The 27,311-nt window shown below is 40.6% G+C and overlaps 1 protein-coding gene and 1 non-coding gene across 3 annotated transcripts in view; both read right to left on the reverse strand.

The window, feature by feature from the left end:
• The window catches only part of SLC30A4 (solute carrier family 30 member 4), a 46,407-nt gene that overhangs the window by 6,809 nt on the left and 12,287 nt on the right, over window positions 1-27,311 (reverse strand). The window contains exons 4-7 of one of the 2 annotated variants that reach the window (XM_025390711.1): window positions 4,413-4,566; window positions 2,721-2,922; window positions 1,442-1,547; window positions 529-663 (exon numbers count right to left, since the gene is read on the reverse strand). In XM_025390711.1, coding sequence (XP_025246496.1) covers window positions 529-663; window positions 1,442-1,547; window positions 2,721-2,922; window positions 4,413-4,566 — 597 coding nt within the window. Of the gene's footprint in view, window positions 1-528; window positions 664-1,441; window positions 1,548-2,720; window positions 2,923-4,412; window positions 4,567-16,289; window positions 16,852-27,311 lie in introns of those variants that run through there. The other variant, XM_025390712.1, reaches the window with a different exon arrangement.
• Window positions 5,274-5,377, reverse strand: LOC112628200. Its single transcript, XR_003120368.1, has one exon. It is a non-coding gene; the product is annotated as a small nucleolar RNA U13 (small nucleolar RNA).

Consider the following 27,311-nt stretch of genomic DNA (forward strand, 5'->3'; position numbering starts at 1 on the left):
GCGTGATCTCGGCTCACTGCAACCTCCACTGCATGAGTTTAAGCAATTCTCCTGCCTCAACCTCCCGAGTAGCTGGGATTACAGGCATGCACCACCACGTCTAGCTAATTTTTGTATTTTTAGTGGAGACGGGGATTTCACCATGTTGTCCAGGCTGGTCTCGAACTCCTGACCTCAGGTGATCCACCCGCCTCAGTCTCCCAAAGTGCTAGGATTACAGGCGTGAGCCACTGAGTCGGCTGGGAAATATTCTTAATGCCTTTAATCTGAAGGTTAAAATCAATTTGTAATATCTCTAAGAGACAGAAAATTATTGTTCTGGTATCAATACTGACCTGCAACTTACCCTTTAAAGAGCCTTTTGTTTAAAGGCTCTTAACAAAAGCCTTTGTTTTTTAAAGACAAGGCTTTTGTCTTAAAACAAATCTTTTCAGCAGAAAAGTCTTCCTACATAATTATAAGCAGGGATGTTTAGTTTCAAAGGCAGAAGTCCACCAACCCCAGGCCCATTTACTACCAGCAACATACTTAGCTGTATGTGAACTATGGCAGTAGATTTTCCTGAAGTGAGAGACCAGATATTTAAATCTTCGACTGAATATACATCTTCTATTTTCATCAAGGCTTCTTTGACATAGTCTACATTCAAATGGCTTGGCACACCTATTAGGAATATATAATTTAAAAGTAAAATTTATTTTAGAAAAAAGGAACTTTTACATTACTGATAAGACATTTCTCAAAGAAAACAAATGGCTTTGCTAAATTCAGTTTAAACAAATACTTTAAAACATTAATACTTTAAGATAAACCATGTACACATATATTTTTATTGAAAATGTAAGATATATACAAGAGGGTAATGCATACTTTAAAGACATACTCATTCTCACTAAAAAGGAATGCCAATCAAACCAGAATACTTCATTAACAGATAAGCTAAGACAAAAAGGAAAAAAGAAGGAAAGAACATATAATGATGATAAACCTATTGTTAAGAACTTTTATTTTCATGCTTACACATAATATCAGTAAGGGAAGGAAGCAGTAAATACAACAAAGTCACAAGTTAAGTGGGAATTAAGGAATTAATACATAATCTAGAATTGCATTTTTGTCCTAGTGCTACAGTTTATTAGCAACATGACCTTAACCAAAGTATGTTATCCCTCTGAATCTCAATTTTCTTATTTGTAAATAGGGATAATTTACCACATTATCTGCCTTACCTACTCTGCTTAGCTATTATAAGTGTCAAATGGGTAAAAGATGGGAGAGTGCATTGATTCTTAAATGTTATATACATGTAAGGTACTGTTATATAGCCTAATAGGTATTAGTAGAAAGTAAAAGATGTAATTCCTATTCAGAATGTCCCCTGACTCCCAATCTGCTTTAGGGATGTAATAAACTCATAATGAGGATATTAGTGAGATCTTACCTTCTAGTATTATAACTACTGTATCCCATATGATTCGAAATGTTGTAAAAGCCACAAGTAATGAAAATACGTATGTACAGATGGGATCAGCAATCTTGTATTCTGGCTAAAGGGTAATAGATCAAAATTTATGATTAAATATAGACAGACATAAAACAGACTACGAAGCAAAGCAAGGAATATGTCCCTTCTTCCTTGATTTTCTTTAGCAGAATTATAGAATATCTTTAAAACTTGGATATTGTAATTGAAAAGCATCTTCACTCTATCCTAGACTATTTACATTACTTGCCTCATAGGACTTATTTCCAGAAATGTAATCACTTGTTCTATTGCTCCTTGTGCCGTCTCTAAATCTTCTAGAATATCAGAGCGGGAAAGAATTTTGCGTCTGTGTGTGTGTGTGTGTGTGTGTGTGTATTTTTAAAGACAAAGTCTTGCTATGTTGCCCAGGCTGGTCTTGAACTCCTGGGCTCAAGTGATCCTCCAGCCTCAGCTGGGATTACAGGCACAGCCACTGCACCCAGCTCTGGAAAAAGTTTTAGCAGCCACTAGTCTAAGCCCCTTACAATAAAGAAGAGGGAACTCAAGTTTAGAGTTGAGGCATTTGCTCTCAAGGTGAAAGCATTAATGGCAGAGCCAAGACTAGAACCCACCCAGGTCTCTGGATTTTTAGTCCAGTGCACATTTTACTACTAGCAATTCAATCACGAGTTTTAAAATTGAGTTATCTGGGCAAGCATGGTGGCTCACGCTAGTGATCTCAGCACTATGGGAGGCTGACGTTGGTGGATCACTTGAGGCCAGGAATTCAAGACCAGCCTGGCCAACATGGCGAAACCTTGTCTCTACTAAAAATATAAAAATTAGCTGGGCATGGTGGTGTGTACCTGTAATCCCAGCTACTTGGGAGGCCGGGGCACAAGAATCACTTGAGCCTGGGAGGCAGAGGCTGCAGTGAGCCAAGATAGTGCCACTGTACTCCAGCCTGGGCGAGAGACTGAGACTTTGTCTCAAAAATAAATAAATACATAAATAAGAAAATTGAATTATCCAGTGAAGGCACTACAAAAGCCAAATATAGATAAGTTACCCTGTGATGTGATATCATCTTGTTTACTGCTAACAAAAGAACTATAATGACTGTCAAGTAAACTTATATCAATGTAAAATGAATAGAACTGGCATTGATGTCCAGTATACTGATAAGACAATCAGCCTTAGTTTTCATGTTGAAATTAAATACATTTTAAAATAGAAAAATTACCAATCATATTACCTTGAATCGTATGATGTATGCAGCTATTAGCACACCAACACTCTGTACCAAATCTCCCAAAGCATGTACAAATGCAGCTCTCACTGCCAGGCTATCCTGCCCATGGTTGCGTTCACACCCAGAACCTGTGGTAGGGGAATTTGAAGGCAGGGAGTGGGAATGGGAGTGATGGTGACCAGACTGGTTCAACAGAAACCCCATTCTGTTAAAAATAAAAGAAAACATTATTATTTTTCCTAATATTGACAAAAACATTTGTTACTAGTCAGAAACTAATGAGGTAACATGGAACTCATTTATTTAATAAATTTGGAGCAACTATTATTTATCAGGTACTGTTCTAGGTGCTGGGGTCAAAACAGTGATAACACAGACATATCCCTATCCCCATGGAGCTTATGTTATAGTAGAGAAGGCAGAGAAGCCAACAAATAAATACATAATGTACAGCCAGGCAATGTGAAATGCTTTGGAGAAACATAAAGCATTGTAAGGGAATGGAGTATGATAGGCAGAGTGGTAAGGGAAGGCCTCTCAGATTATCTCTGAGCAGATACCTGAAGGAGGTCAGGGAGCAAGTGGTAGAAGAGTGTTCTAGGCAGAAGAATAGCAGAGCAAAGGCCCTAACATGAAAATGTGCTCCGTGGACTTGAAAAAAAAAAAGACAGCCACTGTGGCCAGAACAAAGTGAGCAAAAGTGCTAGGAGATGAGTTGTAGAGGTACACAGAGTCTTATTAACAAGGCTGCAGTAAAAATTTGATTTCATTCTAAGTATAAATAGAAGCCACTAGGGCAGGGATTGGTAAACTGTGGCTGGTAGATCAAATTTGGCTCACCGATTTTTTTTTTTTTTTTTGTACATAAAGTTTTATTGGAACACAGCCATGTTCATTTGTTTACATGCTAAGTGTGGCTGCTTTTGTTTTATAACAACAGTGTTGAGTAGCTTTGAAAGAGAATATATACATCTCAAAGCTTAAAATATTTACTATCTAGCCTTTTACAGAAAAAAATTGCTGACCCTAGTCTAAATGATTAAATCTGTAACTTCAACTTTATTATTTTTTGTTTGTTTTTGAGACAGGGTCTTGCTCTATTGCCCAGGCTGGAGTGCAGTGGCCCAATCAGAGCTCAATGCAGCCTTGATATCCTGTGCTCAAGTGACCTTCCCACTTCAGCCTCCCAAGTAGCTGGGACCACAGGCACGAGCCACTGTGCCAGGCTAATTTTTATTTTTAGTAGAGATGAGGTCTCACCATGTTAGCCAGGCTGTCTTGAACTCCTGAGCCCAAGTGATCTGCCCGCCTTGGCCTCCCAAAGTGTTGGGATTATAGGTGTGAACCACTGTATATGGCCTAACTTAAAACTTTAAAAAGTTTCTCCCCTAAAAAGTTTTAAGGGAAAAAAATTGATAGCTTAAGAAAAAAAATCTAGTTAACACAAAAGTATTCTAAAAGTTAAAAACAAAAAACTTTGTCCTACCTAAATTCATAATTTTGACTCAATCTCCAATATACCTGGGTAAACTAATGAGGAATTTATAATGTCCATAGTGTTTTATTTATCAGAAAAATTAATGAGCTATATCATTTTAAAAATATCAAAATATCACTGAATATTACTGAATGCATATGCAATAGTCTCTGAGTTCTCAGTACTTGAAAATATTAATGTGAAAAAATACAGCTTACATTACATTAACTGCAACTCCAACAGCTGCGGTGATGAGCATTATATCTCCATTTATTTCATAGTTCATATGGATAGTTCTTTGCACAGCTTCATATAAGAGGAATCCCATAAGTATATACACCAACAGCACACTAATCATAGCTGACAAAACCTCTAGAGGGAAAAATACATATAACAAATACATTTTCAGCATGGTTATTACACTTCATACCAACTAAACATTATACAGTCTTTTTTATATTCTTTCCTCTAAGGAGATAAAAGCACTATATCGTTTCTGTCACGTCAATTTTCTTTTTTATTTTTTTGAGACAGGGTCTCACTCTGTCACCCAGACTGGAGTGCAGTGACCTGATCATGATCATGGTTCACTGCAGCCTTGATCTCCCAGGCTCAAGTGATCTTCCCATCTCAGCCTCCAAGTAGCTGGTACTACTGTAGGCACAAGCCACCACACCTGGCTAATCATTTTTCTTACTTAAAATGTGTTTAGCACTTACAGAAAAAAAAAAATGTTTAGCAGCTTGACTGATCTAGATCCTCCACTAATTTACCCTTACCTCTCCCTACCCTCCACTCATCTCTCTCCAGGGTCAAATTATGCATATTTACAGACCATGCACAAGGTAAAAAATGACAAAATGAGAAAAAATATTTGTAACATATGTGATCATGACTAATTTCTTGATATAAAAAAGTACACTCAAAAGTCAGTAACAGGCCAGGTGTGGTGGCTCATGCCTGTAATCCCCTAACACTTTGGGAGGCTGAGATGGAAGGATCCCTTGAGCCCATGAGTTTGATATCAGCCTAGGCAACATAGTGAGACTCCATCTCTCTTTGTTCTTCCCTTCCCTTCATGTCAAATGGGTAATGTGCCAACATTATAACAAGGTTCCAGGGTGGCACATGTCACACATGTATGCGAACACTTAATTACCAAGCTCATGAACTACAAGAGGATCAAGACTCTATCTCTAAAAAAAATTTTTTTAATTAGCTGGACATGGTGGTGAGTGCCTATGGTCCCAGCTACTCGGGAGGCTGAGGTGGGAGGATTGTTTAAACCCAGGAGGTCCAGGCTGCAGTGAACCATGTGCTACTGGACTCCAGCCTGGTCTCCAGAGTGAGACCCTGTCTCAAAAAAAAAAAAAAAAAAAATCAGTAAGAAAATTCATAGTAAACAGAAATGGCCAAATTCTCAAAATCAGTCATAATAAATGAAATTCAAATAGGAATAAGATTTATTTCCTCCTACAAAACTGGCAAACTTTTTTTTTAAAAATCAAGTTTGATAATAGCCAGAGTTAGCAAGGATCTACTGGTGGAAGTATCAAATAGTATTACCTTTTTGGAGAGCCAATTGGTAAAACTAATCAAAACTTAAAATGTATACATTCCTTGATCTAACAACTGTACTCTTAGGACTCTACCTGATAGAAACACCTCCACGTGTGCAAAGATACCTACAAGGCTTTCACTGTAGCATTGTCTGTAGTATCCAAAAAAAAAAAAAATCTGGAGACATCCTAAATGTCCACCAAAGAGGAACTTCATAAGTTATGATTTATATCTATATATAGTGGGGATACCACACAACCATTTATTTTTCTAAAAAGGAAAAAAAGAAAAATATCAAATTGATAATCACAAGAAAGTATTACATTTGGGAAGTGGTACTAGAACTTTAGGGGATTTATTTTTCACTGTATTATTTTTGGTAATATTTGAAGTGTTTTAAGTTTTTACCATAAACACATATTACCTTTAAGCTAAAAAAATTTTTTTAAGGCATGCAAATATTCATGCCTTCATGAAGGCTATTAATTAAATGCTGTATATAATAGCAAATTATTGGAAACAACCAAAAAAGTGATTAGTAGGGACCCTGTAACATGGAATATTATGCATGTATAAAGAAGAAAAAAGCTTATTCTGGTAAGGAATAATGCCCAAGACATAGTATTATGTGAAAAAAAGCAAAGTACACAACTGTGTATGATATATTACCATTTGTGTAAAAAAAAAAAAAAGAAAAAGAAAAAAGAGAATATATGAATAATCACCTGTAAATGCAATCTCCAGAAGGATTATACAAAATACTCATAAAAAACTGGTTATCTCGGGTGAGGAGAACTGGTGGCTGGGAGACAGGGATGACCTTGCCCTATATATGCTTTTGTACCACTTGAATTTTCTACTATGTAAATATAAAGCAAAATAATTTTATATATTTTCAAAACAACAAAAAGAGCAACGTGAAGTATATTTAAAAACAATAAGGCCAGATGCGGTGGCTCATGCCTGTAATCCCAGCACTTTGGGAGGCCAAGGCGGGCAGATCATCTGAGGTCAGGATTTCAAGACCAGTCTGATCAACATGGCAAAAGCCTGTCTCTACTAAAAATACAAAAATCAGCTAGGCCTGGTGGTGGGTGCCTGTAGTCCCAACTACTTGGGAGGCTGAGGCAGGAGAATCGCTTGAACTCAGGAGGCGGAGATTGCAGTGAGCCGAGATCATGCCACTGCACTCCAGCCTGGGTGAAAATTAACATTATTATGTGAAACAAGCATTAACCCTCAAACAATAAAAGCAAGAAAATAATTTAAGGAATATTTTTCCTTTAGAGAAACCTGACGCTAATCCTGTAAGTGTTAATAGGTAAAATAATCTGGAAAACTGTTACGTAGGACAAATCATTGCTCAAAAGTTGTTTAAGTATATTGGACTTTGACACATTTTCATTCCAACTTATAAATTATAACACAAAACAATTATCTAGCAATTATAGGCTATTTCCTGAAGACACCTAATGTAGCTAAAACTCCTATAAAAACTGCCAGGCACGGTGGCTCACGCCTGTAATCCCAGCACTTTGGGAGGCCGAGGCGGGTGGATCACAAGGTCAAGAGTTCGAGACCAGCCTAGCCAATATGGTGAAACGCCATCTCTACTAAAAATACAAAAATTAGCCGGGTGTGGTGGCAGGCTCCTGTAGCCCCAGCTACTCGGGAGGCTGAGGCAGGAGAATCGCTTGAACCCGGGAGGGCAGAGACTGCAGTGAGCCAAGATCATGCCACTGCACCCCAGCCTCCCCGACAGAGCGAGACTCTGTCTCAAAAACAAAAACAAAGAAACACTCCTATAAAAACCTGTGCATCAACAGAACAGATACTAGAATAAAACAAAGACATACCATTTCTATTCAAAAATCATGGAACACCTATTACTAACATACAGATAATCATACTTTGAAAGAGATATATTAATATACTTTTAAAAGAGATATAAGCTGGGCTGGGCGCGGTGGCTCAAGCCTGTAATCCCAGCACTTTGGGAGGCCGAGACGGGCGGATCACGAGGTCAGGAGATCAAGACCATCCTGGTTAACACGGTGAAACCCCGTCTCTACTAAAAAATACAAAAAACTAGCTAGGTGAGGTGGCGGGCGCCTGTAGTCCCAGCTACTCCGGAGGCTGAGGCAGGAGAATGGGGTAAACCTGGGAGGCGGAGCTTGCAGTGAGCCGAGATCGCGCCACTGCACTCCAGCCTGGGCGACAGAGCGAGACTCCGTCTCAAAAAAAAAAAAAAAAAAAAAGAGATATAAGCTGAAAGAGAAAAGATCAAATGAAATATACAAAGTTATGGAGAGACCTCTATATTAAGTACAGACTATACGCTTTTTGAGGATATGGTCCAAGTCTTATTCCATGTCATATTTACTGTAGTACTTAGGAGAGTAGTTCACATATAGCAGGTATTCAAATATTTATAGATGATTTTGTAGAATGAAATTAGTCAAGGGTTAAGCAAGGGAAGATGATAAAAGGCTATACAATTAAGAAAATGAAGCTAAATATGAATAATAGGTTATTACTTAATCCCCCAAAAAACAAAAAGTAGTAAGTTGAAAGAGAAGGCGTAAGCCAAATAAAAAAAAGAAAATACATGGGATTTCTTGTCGAAGTTATAACTGCTGATGGTAAAGTACACATATAAAAATACTGTAAAGAGGTTGGTGGCAGTGGCTCATGCCTGCAATCCCAGCACTTTGGGAGGCCGAGGTGGGTGGATCACCTGAGGTCAGGAGTTCAAGACCAGCCTGGCCAACATGGCAAAACCCCATCTCTACTAAAAGTACAAAAATTAGCTGGGTGTGGTGGCAGCCACCTGTAATCCCAGCTACTCAGGAGGCTGAGGCACAAGAATTGCTTAAACCTGGGAGGTGGAGGTTGCAGTGAGCTGAGATTGCACCACTGCACTCCAGCCTGGGTGACAGAGTGAGACTCCGTCTCAAAAAAAAAACCACAAAAAACAAAAAAAACAAAAACAAAATAAAACTGTAAAGAAGAAATAATTTTAAAAATTCAAAACTGTAGAATCTCGTGTGCTTGTGGTAGCCTCCTACCACCAGGAGAACTTTAACCAAGTATCAAGGCTGAAGCCAGCAGTTAGCTCACCATAGTTTTTAAGGTGCCCTAATCAAAATTTTAATACAAAAATTATAAAGCATGTGGTGGCTCACATCTGTAATCCCTGCTACTTGGGAAGCTGAGGGGGCAGGATAACTTGAGGTCAGGAGTTCAAGACCAGCCTGAGCAACATAGTGAGACCCTGTCTCTCCACCCAAAATTGGCCAAGTGTGGTGGTGTATGCCTGTTGTCCCAGCTACTTGGGAGGTTGAGGCGGGAGGATCACTTGGAGTTTGAGGCTACAGTGAGCTATGATAGTGCCACTACACTCTAGCCAGGGTGAGAGTGAGACCCCTGTCTCTCAAAAAAAAAAAATTACAAAGCAATACACTTTACATTTACAAAGATTCACAGCCACACAAGTTAATGACATAGAGATGTGCTTGGTTATGAAAATTTAAAACCCATAATTAAAAATTAGTTCAAAACCCCTTATATAAATTAGGTTGTCTATACTTTCCAATTTTTCTGGGATAGTCCCAGTTTATGTTTGCTGTTCTGGCATAATTATGAATAGTGCCCCGTTTCACTCTCAAAACTGTTCTGGTTTGGATGATAAATTACAGTTACTCTAGTAGGTCTGTCAGATATAATATTGGATGCCCAGTTAAATTTGTATTTCAGACAACAAATAATTTTTTAGTGTAAATATGTCCTATTCAATATTTCAGATATATTAGGCATGCTGTGAGTATGCTAAATCTGGCAAACCCCACACTCCAGTGATTTTACTAAACCACTTAAAAATCACCTTTTTGTGAATTCTCAGATAAGGCAAACCTACATTCAAGATAAAGTGAAATGAAAGTCAAACAAAAAGCATGAACAGAGCTCCCTGGCAGAAGGACTCCCACCCTTACAAGGCCCACTATATTCTGGCAGCCTGCGGCTGAAAAGTCAGTCCTCTATGCCACAGTTTTCACCCACATGAGCAGGATAAGAGATTCTAATACCTGCCTACAGTTAACAGTAAAGGAATTCAGCTGATTTCTAGAAACTCCCAAAATAGCATATTAAGATACTGCTATCAATGATATTCCTTTTCTAGTCATTAATAAAGAATATGCCTCATTAATAAGGAATATCGTTCCCTTGGTGAAAAGCAAAGACACTCGTCTGTTATCTTTTATTCTAATCACCTGCCAAAATGTCTTCTGGGATACAGTAGTAATAAATGCAAAAGGGAAAAAAAGAAAGTAAACTTTTAAGTAGATTTTTAGGGCTAAGACTTATAATTGGAAGTGTAAAGCACAGACAATACTATCTAAAAATTCTAAGAGCAGAAATATAATCATTTATTCTGATAAAACAAAAAACTCTTTCATTTGAATACATTAAGCTTTGGTGAAATACCATAAATAGGACTAACTTAGGGTTTAAAAATTTTTCCTTCATGATATTCTTAACATGATGGAATGCAGATAAAAATAGGCAAGATTCTGCTCCCTCCCACTCCCCTATTTAAGAGAGAGGGAAGCTTTCAATCAACAACCAAATTATATTATTTTATATATATAATAATATAATTATATATATCCAATTTTCTCCTTCTTGCTCTGGGTTGGTCTTCTGTCACATAACTTACAATAAAGTTTTCCACGACAAAAGGAGTACATATCGGATGACTACTTCATTTTCTTAAAAGAGATGCAGGAACTTTCACAATTAAAATTCTGGATTTCGGCCGGGCGCGGTGGCTCAAGCCTGTAATCCCAGCACTTTGGGAGGCCGAGACGGGCGGATCACGAGGTCAGGAGATCGAGACCATCCTGGCTAACACGCTGAAACCCCATCTCTACTAAAAATTACAAAAAACTAGCCGGGCGAGGTGGCGGGTGCCTGTAGTCCCAGCTACTCGGGAGGCTGAGCCAGGAGAATGGCATGCACCCTGGAGGCGGAGCTTGCAGTGAGCTGAGATCCGGCCACTGCACTCCAGCCTGGGTGACAGAGCAAGACTCCGTCTCAAAAAAAAAAAATTCTGGATTTCTGTGAAAGCTACCACCCCATTAACTTCAGGTAAATTCGTTTTTTTAAATAGAGGCCGGGTATCACTATGTTGGCCAGGTTGGTCTTAAACTCCTTGCCTCAAGCAATCCTCTCACCTCAGCCACTTTAGGTGAACTTGAATGGTCATATTTCAGTCAAAATAGAAATTTAGCATTTAAAAGTCTTGAAAAATGGCCGGGTGTGGTAGCTCATGCCTATAATCCCTGCACTTTGGGAGGCTGAGGAGTGCAGATTGCTTGAGCTCAAGAGTTTGAGACCAGCCTGGGAAACATGGTGAAATCCTGTCTCTGAAAAAAAAAAAAAAAAAAAAAAAAAAAGTCAGGTGTGGTAGCACGTGCCTACAGTTCTAACTACTCGGGAGGCTGAGGTGGAAGGATAGCTTGAGCACAGGAGGTCAAGGCTGTAGTGAGCCTTGATCATGCCACTGCACTTCAGCCTGAGCAACAGAGAAAGACCCTGTCTCAGAAAAAAAAAGATTTTTATGAAAATACTACAAAACCCATTAGTATAGTTTTGTTTTGTTTTGTTTTGCTTTGCTTCTGTCTGTCACCCAGGCTGAAGTGCAGTGATGCAATTTCGGTTCACTGCAACCTCTGCCTCCCAGGTTCAAGCAATTCCCTTGCCTCAGCATCCCGAGTAGCTGGAATTACAGGCACATGTCACCACGCTCGGCTAATATTTTTTGGTATTTTTAGTAGAGACGGGGTTTCACCATGTTGGCCAGGGTAGTTTCGAATTCCTGACCTCAGGTGATCCACCCATATCGGCCTCCCAAAGTGCTGGGATTACAAGCGTGAGCCACCACACCCAGCCTAATATAGTTTTAAAATATATTTTGCCAACTAAGTCTACACATATATATAATTAAATCACTGTACTTGGCTGAACTGGAGCATGAAAGGAGGCAGTAAGATGAGTGATTATGTGTATTTGCTACAAGATCACGGGTCTTTTCATTCAGCTGAAATATAAACAAATGTTTATAGTCAATGATCTAATAAAAACTAAAACACACCCTGAATTTCATATATAGAGAATAAACAGTTTGAATGGCTAATAAATGCTAAAAGAAAAAGTTAAATAGGAGAAAACATAGATGATTATCAAGTTTTAATAGTGCCATAAAATATGAAAATTGTTTACTGTATATTTTAAAACATCAATACATTGCCAAAACTAGGAGTTTGCAAGGTTCACATGAAAAACACTGGAGTCCTTCTCTGTCATCCTGTTATTTTCCATCAAGTACCTTATTCTTCCTCTTCCTAGCATTTATTACAATTTGTTATCATTTTTATGTTTGTATACATACGTACTACCTATTTCCCCACCTATACTATTATTCATTCATTCAACAAGTAACTATGAGGCACTATAACAATTTGCTTCAACTAGGTAAACCACACACAACCCAAGCATATTTATTTTCAGGGGTGTTATATAAATGTACTGACCTACCATAACTGTTAACTTTGCTAACGCTATGATGCCAGTAAGGAGTACCGTTCACTTAACAAAACTCAGTCAGTTTCACTTAAACTATGTAACACTTGTCTTTCCATTGCTGAAAAAAACTATATATAGCAAACATTCAGAGGTCTATAAAAATGAATAGGGAAGGAGAGTGGAGCTATATTCTCTCTTCTACTTCCTTCTGCGCTATTTTTCTTTTCTACCTTCTTCCAATAGAGGATAGGAAGGAAACAGAAGGAAAAAGAGTGGGCTATATTGGATTTGCCTAGGACTTCTAAACTAGTACACATTTGTGCACCCCTAATGAGAAAATTCAAAACTCGAAATGCTCCAAAATTTGAAACTTTTTGAGCACCAATATGATGCTCAAAGGGGCATTTTAGATTTTGAATTAAGGATGCTCAACCTGCATTTGTATTTCAACTCAGGCTAAAGACATCATATAGGATTTCCAGTGGCCCACTGTCACCACCAGAATGGCAAGCTAAACTCCAAAGTTTGTCTTTCGATCTTCTCCCCTTCCATTATAAATAATCTCCTACTCCTGCCTTATTGCTCCCCCTACACCACACCCAAGGTGCCTTCTACTCTCAAGGTGATGTCTAGCTATCCATCGTGGACTACCTCACTCATGCCTTCTTTCAGTTTCAATAAAAACTCCCATCCCTAGGAAATTCTAGGAATTTATTCTTTTCCTATAGATGTTTATTTGATGTGATTAAATTCTCACTAAGACGTGAATAATTAATAGGCATAACTTTTGTCAGTGGTGGGAGGAAGTTTGTCAAAATCAATCACTAGGAGATTATGGGTTTTTTTTTTTGGCTGTGTGTTTGTGGGAAGACTTTTTAGCTGAATACTTTTCTATTCCTAGAGCATGAGGGGATTAAAAAACCCAACTACACAGAATTAGCATTGTAACCAGGTACCTAACCCAGGACAATGCATCATCTAGCTAGCTCTGCCAGGGTTTCTGCTCAGTAAAACTACACATCATTAGGAAAGACACCTATCCTATACTGTCACTTAGCCATGAGCCGAGGTTTTGGTTTTTTTTTTTTTTTTTTTTTTTTGAGACGGAGTCTCACTGTGTCACTCAGACTGGAGTGCAACCTTCAGCTCACTGCAACCTCCGCTTCCTGGGTTCAAGCGCTCCTCCTGCCTCAGCCTCTTGAGTAGCTGGGACTACAGGTGCATGCCATCATGCCTGGCTAATTTTTTGTATTTTTAGTAGAGACTGGGTTTCACCATGTTAGCCAGGATGGTCTCAATCTCCTGACCTCATGATCTGCCCGCCTCGGCCTCTCAGAGCGCTGGGATTACAGGTGTGAGCCACTGTGCCCGGCCCAGGCTGAAGATTTTTATTACCATAGTGCAAATCTTGCTTTTTATTTCAAATACAAACAACTCTGCATGCTACAGTCCTTTCACATGATTGTTATCTTTATCTTATCTAATTCGCACAACCTCTTCAGCCCACCATCTGGAAGAAAAACCATATAAATATAGTCAATTACTTTCACCAGAAGGACAGAAGGATAGAAGGATAGAGGCAGAAAGTAAGCAAGGGGGTGGAGCCTGTTCTCTTTAGAATGGCATCTCCTCTTTGTCTGGAAGAGAATGCTATTCCTCCTGAGAACTTGTGGGATTTCTCCTGCAGTGTGGTTTCATTACATTCAAAATTATATTAGCTTCCAGAATAAGATTACATGCCCACAATCAAATAAATCCAGGCATTTAAAAATAACTCACATATGGCTCCTACCCTGCTCTCCATCTTCCTACACAAAGCTGTGATTGTAATTCATTATAAAACAATGAAATAAAATAGATGAAAAATAAAAACCTGAATGATTTTATACAATCTGTAGTCTCACATGAAGGAAAAGTAGCAACAAAACAGAACTGACTCCTGGAATAGCCACTGTATCCCACAAATCTAAGACTACCCTTCTTTCACCTTGACTGATTTTTGCTAAAATGAACTGTTATATTGCAAATAAATTACCAAAGACTTACAAGTTTAAAAAGCATGTCTTTAAAAACTGTTATTTAATCATCAGAGTGAATCATCTTTTTTCCTACTATTTAGCTGAGATAAGAATTCTGATTGGGGGAGAATAACAGTAGGCCATTCTGGACCATGGTGCATCTTGAGAGATACGAAAAATCTGGGTAAGATGATATACAGGCAGGAAGAAGAGGTAAGGAAAACCAGAAGGCTGAAGTTAACTTTTATTGGGAATTTACTCTGTGCCAGAACCATGTTAGGTACTTTATTTTCCTTACCACATTATTTACTTTTCACAATTCTGCAATACAAATATTATCACCCCTAGTTTACAGAAGAAGAAACCTCTAGTTCAAGAGAGTAACTTACTCTCCAAAAGGTCATATAGATGGATCTCAGATTTGAACCAAAGATGATTTATTTAACCACGAAGTTCTAAGTGGTAAGTACTAAAGCAAACAAACAGGACCCGCCGGCTTGAGTATTTTTAGTCTATTCTGTGAACATGACCACAGTTTTAGAATTAAAGAAAAATATTTTCAAGTTCCAAATATTTAGTCCCCAAATTACAAAAACACCACTACTCCAAGTTTGGCAACTGGTTTCATTTACTCCCAAAACAAATGATTTAAGGATTATGCACTGTTCTAAATTGTCTGTTTCACAGCTTTCATGCCCTTATTTATTCAGCCTGAATACGCAAACTTACGTTTTTGTCCTGTTTTAGACAGTCTTGCTCTGTCCCCTAAGCTGGAGGGCAGTGGCATGCTCATAGCTCACTGCAGCCCTGACCTCCTGGGCTCAAGTGATCCTCCTGTCTCAGCCTCCTGAGTAGCTGAGACTATAGGTGCGTGCCACCATGGCTGGCTAATTTTTTAAAAAGTTTTTGTAAAGATAGGGGTCTCGCTTTATTGCCCAGGCTGGTCTCAAACTCAAGGGCTCAAGAAAACTTCCTACTATGGCCTCCCAAAATGCTGTGATTATAGGAGCGAGCCACCACGCCTATCCAACAATTAGTGCCAGACACAGAGAGTTTAATATTACCTGTTCCTGTCCTGATTTACTCATCATCAAGGAGACAGAGTTTCACAAAAATAGCTACAAAGGCCGGGTGCGGTGTGGCTCATGCCTGTAATCCCAGCATTTTGGGAGGCCGAGGCAGGCGGATCACGAGGTCAGAAGATTGAGACCATCCTGGCTAACACGGTGAAACCTTGTCTCTACTAAAAATACAAAAAAAATAAAAATTAGCCAGGCGTGATGGTGAGCGCCTGTAGTCCCAGCTACTCGGGAGGCTGAGGCAACAGAATGGCGTGAACCCGGGAGGTGGAGCGTGCAGTGAGCCCAGATCGTGTCACCGCACTCCAGCCTGGGCAACAGAGCGAGACTCTGTCTCAAAAAAAAAAAAAAGCTATAAAAGATGTGATAAATGCTGTTAACCACATATAAATTGTTATGAGAACATGAAATAAACTTAGAGGATGATACTACTAATATCTGTCATTCACAGACACAAATCCTTTTTTAAAAAAAAATCCAAACTTATAAACAAATCAAACAGGGGTGATTTCATTCTAAAAACAATTCTTCATTACATATTTTTACATTAGTGACTTTTTACTTTTCTTTTTTTTGAGACGCAGTTTCACTCTTGTTGCCCAGGCTAGAGTACAATAGCACAATCTCGGCTCACTGCAACCTCCACCTTCCAGGTTCAAGCGATTCTCCCGCCTCAGTCTCCTGAGTAGCTGGGATTACAAGCATGTGCCACATGTATTTTTAGTTGAGATGGGGTTTCTCCATGTTGGTCAGGCTGGTCTCAAACTCCAAGCCCAGGTGATTTGCTCGCCTCGGCCTCCCAAAGTGCTAGGATTACAGGCATGAGCCACCACGCCCAGCCTATATTTTTTTGTTTTTTTGAGACAGGGTCTTTCTCTGTCACCCAGGCTAGAGTGCAGTGGCCTAAACATGGCTCACTGCAGCCTCAACCTCCTGGGCCCAAGCAATCTTCCTATCTTAGCCTCTCAAGTAGCTGGGACCACAGACGTGTGCCACCACATCTGCTAAATTTTCTTTTGGGGTCTCACTATGTTGCCCAGGCCGGTCTCCAACTCCTAGGCTCAAGTGATCCTCCTGTCTTGGCCTCCCAAAGTGCTGGGATTAGAGATATGAGCCACAGTGCCTGGACTATTAGTGACTTTAAAAGGTTCCATTCATCAGGCCTGGTGCAATGGCTTATGGTTGTAATCCCAGCACTTTGGGAGACTGAGGTGGAAGGATAACTTGAAGCTAGGAGTTCAGGACCGGCCTGGGCAACAAAGCAAGACCATGTCTGTACAAAAAATTAAAAAATGAGCTGGGTATGGTGGTATGTGCATGCAGTCCTAGCTACTCTGGAGGCTATGAGGGTAAGATTTCTAGAGCTCAGGAGTTCAAGGGTGCAGTGAGCTATGATGGTGCCACTGCATTCCAGCCTGGAAAACAGAACAAGCCCCTGTCTCAAAAAAAAAAAAAAAAAAAAGACTCCATTCATCTAAAGATAATTTACACAAAAATTTCAGAAATACATCTGCCTGTTTGTCTACTATCAGTTTCTATACCCCTTCACATGTATAATATACTTTTATTGAATACTACTAGATAATCCAAATTAGATACATGTATCAGCTATAATTTGACATTAACCACAATATTAGAAGTAAATATTAAAAACTCTTTATTACACAAGGAGAAGCAAAGGTACAGTAAAACTATTTACCCTAGATCAACAGGACAAAAGAAAACCCGAAATTAAGTTTCATTTCCTCATTTTGTATTTTATTCAATAAAAGCTAATCCTTTTAGAATATCATGGACTCACTGGGCACGGTGGCTCATGCCTATAATCCCAGCACTTTGGGAGGCCGAGGCGGGCGGATCACAAGGTCAGGAGTTTGAGACCAGCATGGCCAATATGGTGAAACCCTGTCTCTACTAAAAATACAAAAACTAGTTGGGCGTGGTGGTGGGCGCCTGCAGTCCCAGCTACTCGAGAGGCTAAGGCAGGAGAATCGCTTCAATCTGGGAGGCACAGGTTGCAGTGAGCCAAGATCGAGCCGCTGCACTCCAGCCTGGGTGACAGAGCAAGACTCCATCTCAAACAAACAAACAAACAAACAGATCGTGAACTCAAAACAAAAAAACAAACAAAAAAAAAACCAGGCCGTGCATGGTGGCTCACGCCTGTAATCTCAGCACTTTGGGAGGTGGGAGGCCGAGGTGGGCAGATTACCTGAGGTTAGGAGTTCAAGACCAGCCTGACCAACATGGAGAAATCCCATCTCTACTAAAAAGACAAAATTAGCCAGGCGTGGTGGTGCATGCCTATAATCCCAGCTACTTGGGAGGCTGAGGCAGGAGAATTGCTTGAACCCAGGAGGCAGAGGTTGCAGTGAGCTGAGATTGTGCCATTGCACTCCAGCCTGGGCAACAAGAGCAAAACTCAATCTCTAAAAAGTTAAAATAAAATAAAATAAAAATAAATAAAAATTTAAAAATAAGAAAAAATAGCTAATCTTTGGGTTACAGAAGAAACAAAAATGATTCCTTCTTCACTCCAGACCATTTGGAGGAGCTGAGAGGGGAAGTCATAGTCTCCAGAGTAACTAAATGGACAGTACTTGATCATGTAAAGCTAATTCTCTATTAAGAAAATTCCAGCCGGGCGCGGTGGCTCAAGCCTGTAATCCCAGCACTTTGGGAGGCCGAGATGGGCGGATCACAAGGTCAGGAGATCGAGACCATCCTGGCTAACCCGGTGAAACCCTGTCTCTACTAAAAAATACAAAAAACTAGCCGGGCGAGGTGGTGGGCGCCTGTAGTCCCAGCTACTCGGGAGGCTGAGGCAGGAGAATGGCGAGAACCCGGGAGGCGGAGCTTGCAGTGAGCTGAGATCCGGCCACTGCACTCCAGCCTGGGCGACAGAGCGATACTCCGTCTCAAAAAAAAAAAAAAAAAAAAAAAAGAAAATTCCAGATTCAGTTTAAACTATACAGAAAGAACTAATGGGAAGAGGAGAAAACTAAAAGGTGAATAGCACATAACAACATCACTGTTTTACCATCAAGTAGAATTGCCCCTTCAATTTCTTTTATTTCTACCTTTTTAGCAAAACTATTCTCACTTGGGTGAGAACCCATTTTTATTGGTACTTCAAAACTATTCGTAGGCAAAAGTCAGTGTCAAAAACATTTAGTAACTCAAAAGAAACAAAAGGTGAAAGTAGAGACTGACAAGAATCTCTCCGGCTTTCTCCCACTGGGCTCATCGTATTTCTCCGTTCCATTACGTAAGGGACTAAAACTGACAAACTGTTTTATCACTAACACCTAAAAGCAATAAATGTGATTTGTTACCATATTATGATGAAATTTAACCAAAAAATTTTAAAGATCGGATATCCTACAGTTTACAGTGACATTTATGTATATATGCCTAAAAGCTACATATAAACCTTGAATTCATTGAAAATTATTTCCAAAGAATAAATGAAGGCTGCTTTTGAAGTGCCAGGCATTTTTCTAATTACTTTACAAATATTAACTCATTTAATAATTGTAATAACTCTATTTTGAGGTAGGCACTATTATTAGCTTCCTTTTACAAATAGAAAATGGAGGCACAAAGATGTCAGGTAACTTGCCCAAGGTCAAACTGGTAGGAAGTTAGGGGGCCAGGGCTTGAGCCAAACTATTAGTCTCAGGGTCTGTTCTCTCGACGACTTCTCTGTTGTTTCTCATGGGTCCTTGTCAATACCAATCAAAAGTCTATAATCAGCCAGGCGCGGTGGCTCATGACTGTAATCCCAGCACTTTGGGAGGCTGCGGCGGGCGGATCACCTGAGATCAAGAGTTCAAGACTAGCCTGGCCAACATGGTGAAACCCCATCTCTATTAAAAATACAAAACTCAGCTGGGCATGGTGGCACACGCCTGTAATCCCAGCTACTTGGGAGGCTGAGGCAGGAGAATCGCTTGAACCCGGGAGGTAGAGGTTGAGGTGAGCTGAGATCACGTCATTGCACTCCAGCCTGGGTGACAAGAGCAAAACTCCATCTCAAAAAAAAAAAAAAAAAAAAGGAAAACAAAAAGTCTACAATCAATAGTCCATACATAAATATAAACCAATCTAAAGCCTACAGAGGCCGGGTACGGTGGCTCAAGCCTGTAATCCCAGCACTTTAGGAGGCCGAGATGGGCGGATCACGAGGTCAGGAGATCGAGACCATCCTGGCTAACATGGTGAAACCCCAACTCTACTAAAAAATACAAAAAACTAGCCGGGCGAGGTGGCGGGCACCTGTAGTCCCAGCTACTTGGGAGGCTGAGGCAGGAGAATGGCGTAAACCCGGGAGGCGGAGCTTGCAGTGAGCTGAGATCTGGCCACTGCACTCCAGCCTGGGCGACAGAGCGAGACTCTGTCTCAAAAATAAATAAATAAATAAAGTAGAAAACACATCCATATAACAACTAAAATGGCAATTACAGCTAAGCTATGGTTTGATATTTACTATTGTCAGATAGAGTATAAAATTTCATTCTTCAGTATAGAAGAAATTTCCAGGAAATCTAATTTTCTGCTTCCTCGTGCAGAATGCCAAGACAATATCCTGTGTTCAATTTTTATTCAAAAGGAGCAACGGAATATTACTTCTTTCTGAAGAGTTAAGTGGTTGTTCTCCTTCTTTAAGCTCTGACATTTTCAAACCAGAAGCTTCTATATACTGTTATAAAGTGATCTCCTGGAGGTGGAACTCTATATAGAATCACTGCCTCCAGGTCTAGAGTTGGGTATACAGTATACTACCTATTGCATAAAAAAGGGTGGTAAGAAGCAGGATATGAACATATATATGTATTTCCTTATGTTTTCAAAAGGAAGTGCTGGAAGGATAGGCCAGAAACCAATTAAAAGGGTCTACTCCTATGGAATGGGATGGGGGGATGGAGTGGAGGGGAATGAAAGCAAGACTTCTCTGTGTTTTCTTTTAAAAAATAATTTTTGGCCAGGCACGATGGCTTATCCCTGTAATTCCAGCACTTTGGGAGGCCAAGGTGGGTGGATCACTTGAGCCCAGGAGTTTGAAACCAGCCTAGGAAACATGGCAAAACCTCGTCTCTACAAAAAGTACAAAAGTTAGCCAGGCATGGTGGTGCACGCCTGTGGTCCCAGTCCCAGCTACTCGAGGGGCTGAGGTGGGAGGATTGCTTGAGCCTAGGAGATCAAGGCTGCAGGGGGCTGAGATCACTCCACTGCACTCCAGTCTGGGCAACAGAGTAAGACCCACTCTCAAATAAATAAATTAATTAATAAAATAAAATTTGACTTTTGCAACATGTTTTGCATATTTACAAAATAAGTCAACAGAGAGAAAACCCATCCCTGTCCCACGCTGCCATGTCATCAAAACAAAATCAACAACAATGGTAACAAACCAAGTTTCTTTTTTTCTTTTTTTTTTTTTTTTTTTGAGACGGAGTCTCGCGCTGTGTCACCCAGGCTGGAGTGCAGTGGCGCGATCTCGGCTCACTGCAAGCTCCGCCTCCCAGGTTCACGCCATTCTCCTGCCTCAGCCTCCGAGTAGCTGGGACTACAGGCGCCCGCCACCACGCCCGGCTAGTTTTTTGTATTTTTAGTAGCGACGGGGTTTCACCATGTTAGCCAGGATGGTCTCGATCTCCTGACCTCGTGATCCACCCGCCTCGGCCTCCCAAAGTGCTGGGATTACAGGCTTGAGCCACCGCGCCCGGCCTCAAACCAAGTTTCTTGTAGGGATTCCCTCTGTAAAGTTCTTCAGGACCTGAATCTCCAAGTCTGGAATTAAAGATCACATAAGCTACCCTACTTAAGTGTGTCCAAATGTAAATATATCTCTCTCCATAGAACTTCAAGAGATTACTCTGAAGCAATGGTACTGTGGAACTCAGGAACACCAACTGCTTTGGTTTACAGCTTTATTAATCAAATTCTATGTATCTTTGAATCTTCCTCAAGCAAACTAAGTTTTTTCTCCCAAATCTCTACCATTACTTCATAGAGCAGAATAAGTGAAATAAGGTCTATATCTAGATATCCCCTCATATCTAGAGGGGATACAGGGGATTTAGAATACAAAACAGACAAAAGAAGATCCCAAAAGTTTCAGTGTGAAGCTTGAGTACCTCCTTAGCTCTGGAAATACCCATCTATCTATATCTTTAACAATTCCCTACCTTTCATTTTTTTAGATGACTTTAAAAAATTGAGATAAAATTCATGTAACAAAATTCACCATTTTAAAATGTACAATTCAGTGGTTTTCAGTACATGTACAAGGTTATGCAGCCATCATCACTACTAATTCCAGAACATGTTCAACACCTCAAAAAGAAATACCATATGCATGAAGTGGCTACTTCTTTTTATTTTTTAAGTTATATTTTTCTGAGGTTCTTAATAGTAAGACTTGGCTGGGGGCAGTGGCTCATGCCTATATTCCCAGCACTCTGGGAGGCCGAGGTGGGTGGATCATGAAGTCAGGAGATCCAGACCATTCTGACCAACAATGTGAAGCCCTGTCTCTACTAAAAATACAAAAATTGGCTGGGTGTGGTGGCGTGTGCCTGTAGTCCCAGCTACTCAGGAGGCTGAGGCAGGAGAATCGCCTGAACTCAGGAGGCGGAGGTTGCAGTGAGCCGAGATGGCGTCACTGCACTCCAGCCTGGGGGACAGAGCGAGACTCTGTCTCAATAAATAAATACATAAATAAATAAGGCTTTGGATTTCCTAGATTGTTCTTTTATAGTTTTTAACTTTTTCACTCCAGCCTGGGGGACAGAGCGAGACTGTCTCAATAAATAAACAAATAAATAAATAAATAAGGCTTTGGATTTCCTAGATTGTTCTTTTATAGTTTTTAACTTTTTCCTCCTGTTCCTATCACATCTTCTTGTTCTGTAGTCTGGAAGACTTTCTTGACTATATTTTCTAGTTTTTTTTTTTTTTTTGGTGATGCGATCTGGCTGTCACCGAGACTGGAGTGCAATGATGTGATCTCGGCTCACTGCAACCTCCACTTCCTGGGCTCAAATTATCCTCCCACCTCAGCCTCCCGAGTACCTGGGGCTACAGCGTGTGCTACCACACTCAGCTAATTTTTGTATTTTTGGTAGAGACGGGGTTTCGCCATGTTGCCCTGGCTGGTCTCAAACTTCTGGCCTCAAGCGATCCTTCTGCTTTGGCTTCCCAAAGTGCTAGGATTACAGGAGTGAGGCCTTTTTTTTTTTAGAGGTAGAGTCTTGCTCTGTCCCTCAGGCCTGAGTACAGTGGTACAACCACAGCTCACTGCAGCCTCAAACTACTGGGCTCAAGCAATCCTCTTGCTTCAGCTGGGACTACAGAAACATACCACCATACCTAGCTAATTTTTAAAATTTTTGTAGAGATGGGCTCTCACTTGGTTGCCCAGGCTGGTCTTGAAGTCCTGGCTTCATGCAGTCCTCCCACCTCAGCCTCCCAAAGTGCTAGGATTACAAGTGTGAGACACTGCACCCAGCCTAGGCCTTCTGTTAAAAATAAAAATTTTGGCCAGGCACAGTGGCTCATGCCTGTTATCTCAGCACTCTGGAAGGCCAAGGCAGGAGAAACACTTGAGCCCAGGAGTTCGAAACCAACCTGGGCAAAAAAGTGAAGCTCTGTCTTTACCAAAAAATAAAAATAAAAATAAATAAGTAAATAAAATAAAATAAAATAAGATAGCAGGGCCCAGTGGCGTGTGCCTATAGTCCCAACTACTTAGGATAAGCTGAGGTGGGAAGATCCCTTGAGCCCAGGAGTTTGAGGTTGCAGTAAGCTATGATGGTGCCACTGCACTACAGCCTGGGTGACAGAGTGAGACCCTGTCTCAAAAAAATAAAATAAAATAAAATAAATTTTAATTTCGGGAATGGCTGGGTGCAGTGGCTCACGCCTGTAATGCCAACACTTTGGCAGGCTGAGGTGGGTGGATCACTTAAGGCCAGGAGTTCGAGACCAGCCTGGCCAACATGGTGAATCTCCACCTCTACCAAAACAAATACATATATATATTAGCCTGGTGTGGTGGGGCATGCCTGTGGTCCCAGCTACTTGAGAGGCTGAGGCACAAGTTGCTTGAACCCAGGAGGCGGAGGTTGCACAGTCAAGATCCCACCACTAGGCCAAGCGCAGTGGCTCACGCTTGTAATCCCAGCATTTTGGGAGGTTGAGGCGGATGAATCACGAGGTCAGGAGTTCAAGACCAGCCTGGCCAACATAGTGAAACCCCATCTCTACTAAAAATACAAAAATTAGCCGGGTGTGGTGGTGCGCACCTGTAATTCCAGCTACTCCAAAGGCTGAGGTGGGAGAACTGCTTGAACCCCGGAAGCAGAGGTTACAGAGAGCTGAGACCATGCCATTGTACTCCAGCCTGGGTGACAGAGTGGGACTCTCTCAAAAAAAAGATCCCACCACTGCACTCCAGCCTGGGTGACAAAGCAAGACTCTGTCTCAAAAAGAAAAGAAAAGAAAAGAAAAAAAATAGGCTGGGCGCAGTGGCTCATGCCTGTAATTCCAACACTTTGGGAGGTCGAGACAGGCGGATCACCTAAGGTCAGGAGTTCAAGACCAGCCTGGCCAACATGATGAAGCCCTGTCTCTACTAAAAACACAAAAATTAGCCAGGTATGGTGGTCCACACCTGTAATCCCAGCTACTCCGGAGGCTGAGGCACAACAATCACTTCAACCCGGAAGGCGGAGGTTGCAGTGAGCCAAGATCACGGCACCGCACTCCAGCCTGGGTGATAGAGTGAGACTCTCAAAAAAAAGAACTGGTATAAATAAAAAATAAATTTCAGGAATAATTTTAATTTCAAAGAGCTATTCTTGTATTTATTTTTCTAAAACATTTTACTGTTTTATTATTCTGAGCACATTAATAAGATAATTTAAAAACTTTTCTCCTGGTTCTGTTCTTTTCTTTTGAGACGTTGTCTCACTCTGTTGCCCAGGCTGAAGTGCAGTGGCTGGATCTTGGCTCACTGCAAGCTCCACCTCCCAGGTTCAAGTGATTCTCCTGTCTTAGCCTCCCAGGCAGCTGGTATTACAGGTGGGCACCACCATGCCCAGCTAGGTTTTGTATTTTTAGTAGAAACAGGGTTTCACCATGTTGGCTAGGCTGGTCTCAAACTCCTGGCTTCAGGCGATCAGCCCACCTTGGCCTCCGAAAGTGCTAGAATTACAGGCGTAAACCACCGCGCCCAGCCTCTTCTGGTTCTTTAAGTTACCTCTCTTTCCTTTAGGGTTAATTTTTCTGTTAGTTTAGTTTTGATCATTTTAGTTCATGCTGCTGGTTCTTCCCACATGCTGGAAGATTCTTGGTTGTCTATTCATACTTAGGGCAGAAGGATAGGGAAACTATCCTTTGTAAAAAGGAAACACTGGAAGGATAAGCCAGAAATGAATTGAAATAATATTTTTTGGTAGAGACAGGGTCTTCCTATGTTGCCCAGGCTGGTCTCGAACTTCTGGGCTCAAGGGATCCTTCTGCATCAGCCTCCCACAATGCTGGGATTGCAGGCATAAGCCACCATGTCCAGCCTAAAATGGTTATTAATATGGGGTGTAGGGCAGGGCAGAGAACTATATTCCTTTAGGGTGAGTAGATGGAGAATCAGGATATGAGGTGGCAGAACTCTGAATTCTAGTAAAAATAAGACTTATTTTGGAACATCAACATCCACACTAATTCTCAGTTTTCCCCAAACATTTTGTTCAGTTTTTTTTCTAGAAGAAATATCTGGTGTTTTACCTGGGGGAAAGTGTAAGCTGCCTGAGTAGAAGTAGGAGTAGGAAGGGAGGCAGGGGCATAGTGACCACTGGGAATGGCTTCCCATTTATTCAATTAATCTTCCCTGTTTTCAGCCCCAATTCTCATTTCTGCTCATCTCTGTCCCTAAGCCTTAAGATCTGTTGGGCTGGTCCAGTTCCTAGTTCAGAGTATGTTCTACACATTGCTTCTTGGCTTGTTTTCTCCTTCAACCCACTCCTATCTACTTTACAACTTCCAAAAATTTCTGGAAATTTGTTTATTGGTAACCCAATCATGTAATTCTCTTTGGTGTTTTGGTACCTCTATGTTTTTATTTTAATGGACTCTCAGAGAGACATGAATCAAATGGTGCTGTCTGGTCTACCTTCCTGGAACTTAGTACTTTTAAGGAAAGGGAAAGATTTGACTTTCTATAGAAAATTCCAGAGACACAATAGGACCAGTCAGTTCTATTCTCTCTTATTTTTACACAGTACTTATTTATGAAGAAGCAAAGTGACTATGTAGAACAAACACTAAGTACTTCTTTAATATTTAACAGAATTTTCATCATTATGGGTTCTTATATGTGTAGCATCTTCTATATTCTGTTATTGCATGTTTCTGAGGGAGTGCTTTCATCAGAATTCCAAGGGGTTTATAACCTAAAAGAGTTTAAGAACCACAGGACTATATAAATGTACTCTCTCAAACAGTGTTAAAAGATTCCCATTCCATGATGATATGTTTACATTTTAGATCTTAACTGCAGGTATTTAAATCACAAAAAAATTAATATTTAAAAATAATTTTGAAGCTGTTTAAAAATCCCAAGGCAACCAGTAAACAAACGACTATATAATAGGTTGAGAAGCAGTGGGGTTTCTTTTAGGAACACATTCTTTTTTTTTTTTGAGACAGAGTCTTACTCTGCTGCCCAGAATGGAGTGGACTGGCATGATCTAGGCTCATTGCAACCTCTGCCTCCCAGGATCAAGCGGTTCTCCTGCCTCAGCTTCCTGAGTAGCTGGGATTACAGGCGTGCACCACCATGCCCAGCTAATTTTTTGTATTTTTAGTAGATACAGGGTTTCACCATGTTGGCCAGGCTGGTCTTGAACTCCTGATCTCAGGTGATCCACCTGCCTCAGCCTCCCAAAGTGCTGGGATTACAGACGTGAGCCATCACACCCACCACGAACACATTCACATGCATTATGCAGTAGCTTAACAAAAGAAAAACTTCACTTGGGGCTTTAGCTCTTTTGTACAGTAGCTGAGAGTACTGAGGGCTGGGGATGCTAAATAATTTTTCAACCCAATGACCTGGATAGCTACTTGGAATATCACCATTTAGGTACAGTGTCAAATTTTGCACCAGAAGACCTAGTCACTAAGTAAGAAGTCCTAGATGCTGTGGGCCGGTCATGGTGGCTCACACCTGTAATCCCAGCACTTTGGAAGGCCAAGGTAGGAGGATGGCTTGAGCACAGGAGTTTGACATCAGCCTGGGCAAGGGATGACTCCCTTGTAGGGAGACCCTGTCTCTACAAAAAACACAAAAATTAGCCGGGCATGCTGGTGCACACTGATAGTCCCAGCTACTCGGGAGGCTGAGGTGGAAGGATCACTTGAGCCTGGAAGGTGGAGGTTGTAGTGAGCTGAGATCACACCACTGCACTCCAGCCTAGGCAACAGAGCAAGAAGATCACACCAATGCACTCCAGCCTGGGCAACAGAATAAGACTCTGTCTTAAAAGCAAAAACAAAAAACAAATACAAAGAAAACACAGGTAAAGAAACAAAAAGTTTACTGCACTCCAGCCTGGGCAACAGAGCAAGACTCTGTCTTAAAAGCAAAATCAAACAACAAATACAAAGAAAACACAGGCAAAGAAACAAACAAAAAATCTACAGTCTAAGATTTTTTTAGGCTAAAAAATAACAAAGAAGATGAGGAATTGATTGATATATTAGCCAGGAGCATCAGTATTCCTACAAAATGAAATTATCAGATATTAACTCTAGTTCTTTGAGGCAAGTTTTGCTGAAGCTACTTAAATGTCAACTTTTGCATTCTGACTCT

Source organism: Theropithecus gelada, chromosome 7a (genome assembly GCF_003255815.1).
Source record: "Theropithecus gelada isolate Dixy chromosome 7a, Tgel_1.0, whole genome shotgun sequence".
NCBI lineage: Eukaryota > Metazoa > Chordata > Mammalia > Primates > Cercopithecidae > Theropithecus > Theropithecus gelada.